This window comes from Pinus tabuliformis, chromosome 9 (genome assembly GCF_031772625.1).
Source record: "Pinus tabuliformis cultivar Carrire ecotype Pingquan chromosome 9, CPIR1, whole genome shotgun sequence".
Taxonomy (NCBI): domain Eukaryota; kingdom Viridiplantae; phylum Streptophyta; class Pinopsida; order Pinales; family Pinaceae; genus Pinus; species Pinus tabuliformis.
In genome coordinates, this window is record NC_142307.1 from 1,165,330,755 (window position 1) to 1,165,335,409 (window position 4,655).

At 32.1% G+C, this 4,655-nt stretch overlaps 1 protein-coding gene across 1 annotated transcript; it reads right to left on the bottom strand.

Annotated features, from left to right (window-relative positions):
- Window positions 1-1,471: 1,471 nt before the first annotated feature.
- LOC149152740 (metallothionein-like protein 2) lies at window positions 1,472-2,563 on the bottom strand. The gene is made up of 3 exons (XM_089440665.1): window positions 2,394-2,563; window positions 2,142-2,222; window positions 1,472-2,018 (listed from the first exon to the last, which is right to left on the bottom strand). Exons 1-3 carry the CDS (start codon window positions 2,456-2,458, stop codon window positions 1,913-1,915), a joined length of 252 nt encoding a protein of 83 aa, XP_089296791.1. The 5' UTR covers window positions 2,459-2,563; the 3' UTR covers window positions 1,472-1,912.
- Window positions 2,564-4,655: the final 2,092 nt, after the last annotated feature.

Genomic DNA, 4,655 nt, shown 5'->3' on the forward strand with positions numbered 1-4,655 from the left:
AGTACCCTACCATCAAAAACTTGGGGAAGCTTGAGGGCTCACTTCAAAGGCAAAATCCTATGCACATCAACTCCAAGAGAACTCCAAAAATCTAGCTTGAACTTCAAGAGTTTAACAAAAATGATAAGGAAGAGAACGCAGGTCTCAACCATAGAAATTGTAGCAAAATTTATCACGTGGATTTTAGACACTCGACAAAATTAATATTTGCATATGATGTAATATATGCATCCAAGGACATCCAATAGCAAAGGCAAAAAATCCATTAACGTGAAATCATCTAACTCTAGACTTAACCTTCATGTTTTTATACTGGAGTTATAACTTCAAATGAAATCAGAGAATGGAAAGGTGTGAGAGCCATTTAGATCACTCACCCCCTTCATGTTTTTATATTGGAGCTATAAATTTAAATGAAATCAGAGAATGAAAAGATGTGAGAGCCATTTAGATCACTCACCCCCTTCTGGAGAGCTCCAATCGCCATGTCAAATATCCATTAAAGTGGAACCATCTAATTTTTACTTAACCCCCATGTTTTTATCTTAGTTTTAATAATTTTTGGCTCCCCTTGTGGAGAGCTCCAATCACCCTGGCATGACAAATATCCATTGAAGTGGAACCATCTATTTTTACTTAACTTTCATGTTTTTCTCTTAGTTTTAATAATTTTTTCTCTTATCTTCAATTTATCTTTCAAGATATAATAACTACTAGTTATTAGTTATTAAAACAAAATTTATGTTTATTTTATTTTGAATTTGCCATTAATCTAATTTCCTAATGGCACATGACCGGTACACAATAACTATTTGTATTAGTAATTTTCTAATTTATCAATAACTATTTGTATTCGTAATTTTCTAATATATCAATAACTATTTGTATTAGGCATTTATAAAGTATCAATAATTTTCTAATTTATTAATAAATGTTATACAGATAACCAAATTTTATGAAATTGTTATTAAAATTCTAAAATATCATTTATAAAGTGAAATACTAAAGACATAATATAAATGTAATTCCATCTTAATTTCAATTATTACCTTTTTACACAAGTTTTTCCATACAATTTTTATGGAATCAAATGAAAAAATTCCAAAATAAAATAATAAAAAATAATATTATTAAGTTAATATCAATTTGTGAATTCAATATTGATAAAATATTTTCAAAATATTTCCTAAATTCCTATTTTATTTATTTCTAATTTATCAAATAATTGTTCTTAAAAAATTGTTTCAAAATTGTCATTTATAAAATTGGAAAAGATAAATAAATAAAAATTTCCATAAATTGCGTAAAATACGTACACAATTAATTGCCTCAATTTCTATTACACTTTTTTACAAAGCCGCTATAAAATATAATCAGTTAAATGAAATTATATCTCTATAAAATTATAAATATGTAATTTATAAAAAGATAAAATATCCATTAAGTAAACAAACAGGGCAACTCCCTTGGCTAATCTGAAAACTGATCAAACCCCAATTCAAAATTGGAATTCCATTTTGACATAAAACCCACTATGCTTCTAAATTTACAGATGAGATAACATTATTTGATTTTGCACCCAGTGGGCCTCACACGCCTTTACACGGAAGTCTTAGTTATGTTCTTGAACCCATGTACGGAATTTTATACTATACTCGAATTTAATAGGAAAATCACTGCACCAATAGTAAACAGGCACAACGATGTTTACAACTGAAAACCATGAAATATATTATCCTTATCCTTAAACTCTAGACTTAATCCTCCACACCTCTGACGCAGAGAGAGCAGGGCCATGATTTATTACAAACAACTTTTTATTTTATATGAAGACCTTGCCGTTTAACACCACCTAATACAACCTATCCAACCATACCTAGCCGGTCTTCTCTATAACATATACTATTAATACTCATTTGCAATTGCAAGGGTCGCAGGTACAGTTGGATCCACACTTGCATCCGCCAGAAGCGCAGCACCCACTCTCTCCCGAGACAGTAGCAGAACCCTCAGAGTATCTGCCAATTCAACACATTCTCAGATTAAAAAAAAAAGTCTCAATCCAGCCATCTTCTGCAAATCATTAAACTTAAAATTGTAGCATGATAGGTACTATGATTGTAGGCAAAACTTAGAGTTACCCCATGTCAGAAGCCGTGGCTGCAAATAGGGGCGCCTCCACGGTTTTCTCACTAAAAGAAAGGTCGACGGTTCTTTTGCATCTGCATAAACACACAAACATAAGCTCTTAGAAATACAAAGAAAACCCAGAAAATTCCAATTTCTCATACCCTCCTGTGTTAATATATCAAATTCGAGCAATTGCGCTTAGAAGCCAAAAAAGATTTCACCGATAAGCATAATTAATTAATTGAATGAGATAGAACGCTCACCCCTTGCAGCCACTGCCGCACCCGCAGTTAGCGCCGCACCCACAATTTCCTCCACAGCACGACATTTTTTCAGAGCAGAAAGTGTGCAACTCTCACCAAACAAAGATCGAAGAAGTAAAGACCCAAAAACCCTTACCAAACAAATGCCAACAGAGACGAGATGAAGAGATCAAACCCCCTGGCGGATTATTTATCGAAGAGCGGGGCAGGAGCTGGCACACAGTAAAACGAAAATTAAAAATTATTTTATTGAGAAGACCCTCGATCACCGTCCACGTGGCCATATCATTGCCGTTGAATCACAAATGCAAACGCAAATTGTACGTCAATGTCACCTCAGATTCCAGAGGGATGTTAACCTCCACGTGTCAATGCTTCCCTGCCGAAGGCAGTCGCCCGCGCTCAACTCTGTTAAAGTCAACATGAAGCAATAGCCGTGTCGCTTTTAAAAAATAAGTCTGTTTCTATCATCACGCCGCTCCTTGTCCCTGTAAAATAAAATAACAATCTTCTAGACACGCTGCGATTCGAATTTTTCGTCATATCTTTCGGGCATTTTTATTTAAAATTTGGTTACAAATTTAAAAATTGCAATATTCAGATATTAATCGTTTATATTTATAGGGTAATTTTTATCTTTATTTATTTATATATTTAAAAAATAAAAAAATTACAAATTTAGTTAAATTTTATGTAATTAAATTATAAGTTGTCAAATCTGTTGATATTTATTGGTAGTGGTTATCTACCTTAACCCACAATTATTCATAGAAAATCACCCCACTTTCAATTACATCACATAAAAACAAACTTTTAATCCAAAAAAACCAATTTTAAAATATTAACCTATTTTCTTAACTCCTATAACAACCAACTCTTAACTAACCAAAAATAATTTTAAAATATTAAAACTTCCACAAAAATGATTATATATTCATTGCCTTAAAATATCTAAATCGTACAACCTGCAATTTTTTTTTTAAGATAATTGAAAGATATATACAATAAACGCTATGTACCTGAAAGTTGTTATCATGATAATTGAGACCTTGCAAAGATTGTAGGGTTTAGATATTCGATGTATGATGTATGTGACGGTCCCTCTGCTCCAATAATTGCGTGTCTGAAATGTGATGTATTTACCAACTCTCTGGTTTTAGCGGCGAAAGGCATTTACGATCATGTGAGCAAGTAGGTCCTAGTGACTCATCATGAACAAGTCCGTGGTTTTGAGGGGCAAAGACCATTTACGATTATGTAAGCAAGTGGGTCCTAATGACCCATCATGTACGCACACCCCCAAAACTTTTATCATGATGTGACAGGACGGGTCACGACTCTCAACTAAAAACGGGATATTCCAAGTCCGTGCAAGATCATGCGGCTCCATTTCCCAAGAGTGTTCCCTTGGGGTCTTGGAATTTGGTAACATAAAAGGTTATTATACTTATTACTTATGGAATTTGATGCGGAGTGTTGGAATTTGTGAATATAAAAAGTTATAGATTATTACTAGTGTTGGAATTTAATAAGAATTTTTTTAAAGGTTTTATTAAAGTTGGACTGTGAAGGGAAAATGTTTTTCGTGGAGTATTTTGTCTAAATATAACCTATATTTTTGACTGCTTTAAAAGAGAAGAGTAAATTGTCTAATACATTCGGTTTAATGTTAAATTAATGAAATGAGATTGATGGAATGTCTTTCAAGAGGATTATTATGGATTTTGAATTTTAATTAAATCTTTTAAGATTCGCGTAAATTTAGGAAAAAATTATAAAGATATTGTTTTACTATAATTGGATTATGGTAAAAGTTTGTATATATTTTATTTTATTTTATTTTGGTAAGTTAAGTGTGTATTGTTTTAGAATTCAAATCATCTTTTTCTCGTTATTATAGTTTAAAATATAATTGGGTCTAATATGTTAAGGGAAAGTGGATATGTTGATTGGTTATTTAAAAGCAAGTATACTAAGATAAAGTTTTTATTTTTGAAAACGATTAAATGATGTTAAGTTGTATAGTAAGATAAGAAAATTGAATAAAGACATTCCATGAAGTTAGGAATTAAAGGAAGTGTGCTCGCTGGAGTAGAGGGCTTGATCTCGCATTGAAGGTGGCTCTAAAAATGAGTCATACGAGTATCCAAGCTAGCCAAACATGAACATTGATAATGTCGCACTTGCTTAATCTCGTTGAAGGAAGAAATGATATCATTACGATCTTCATGCTTCTCTTTCAAGATGCAACTTAAAAGAGTT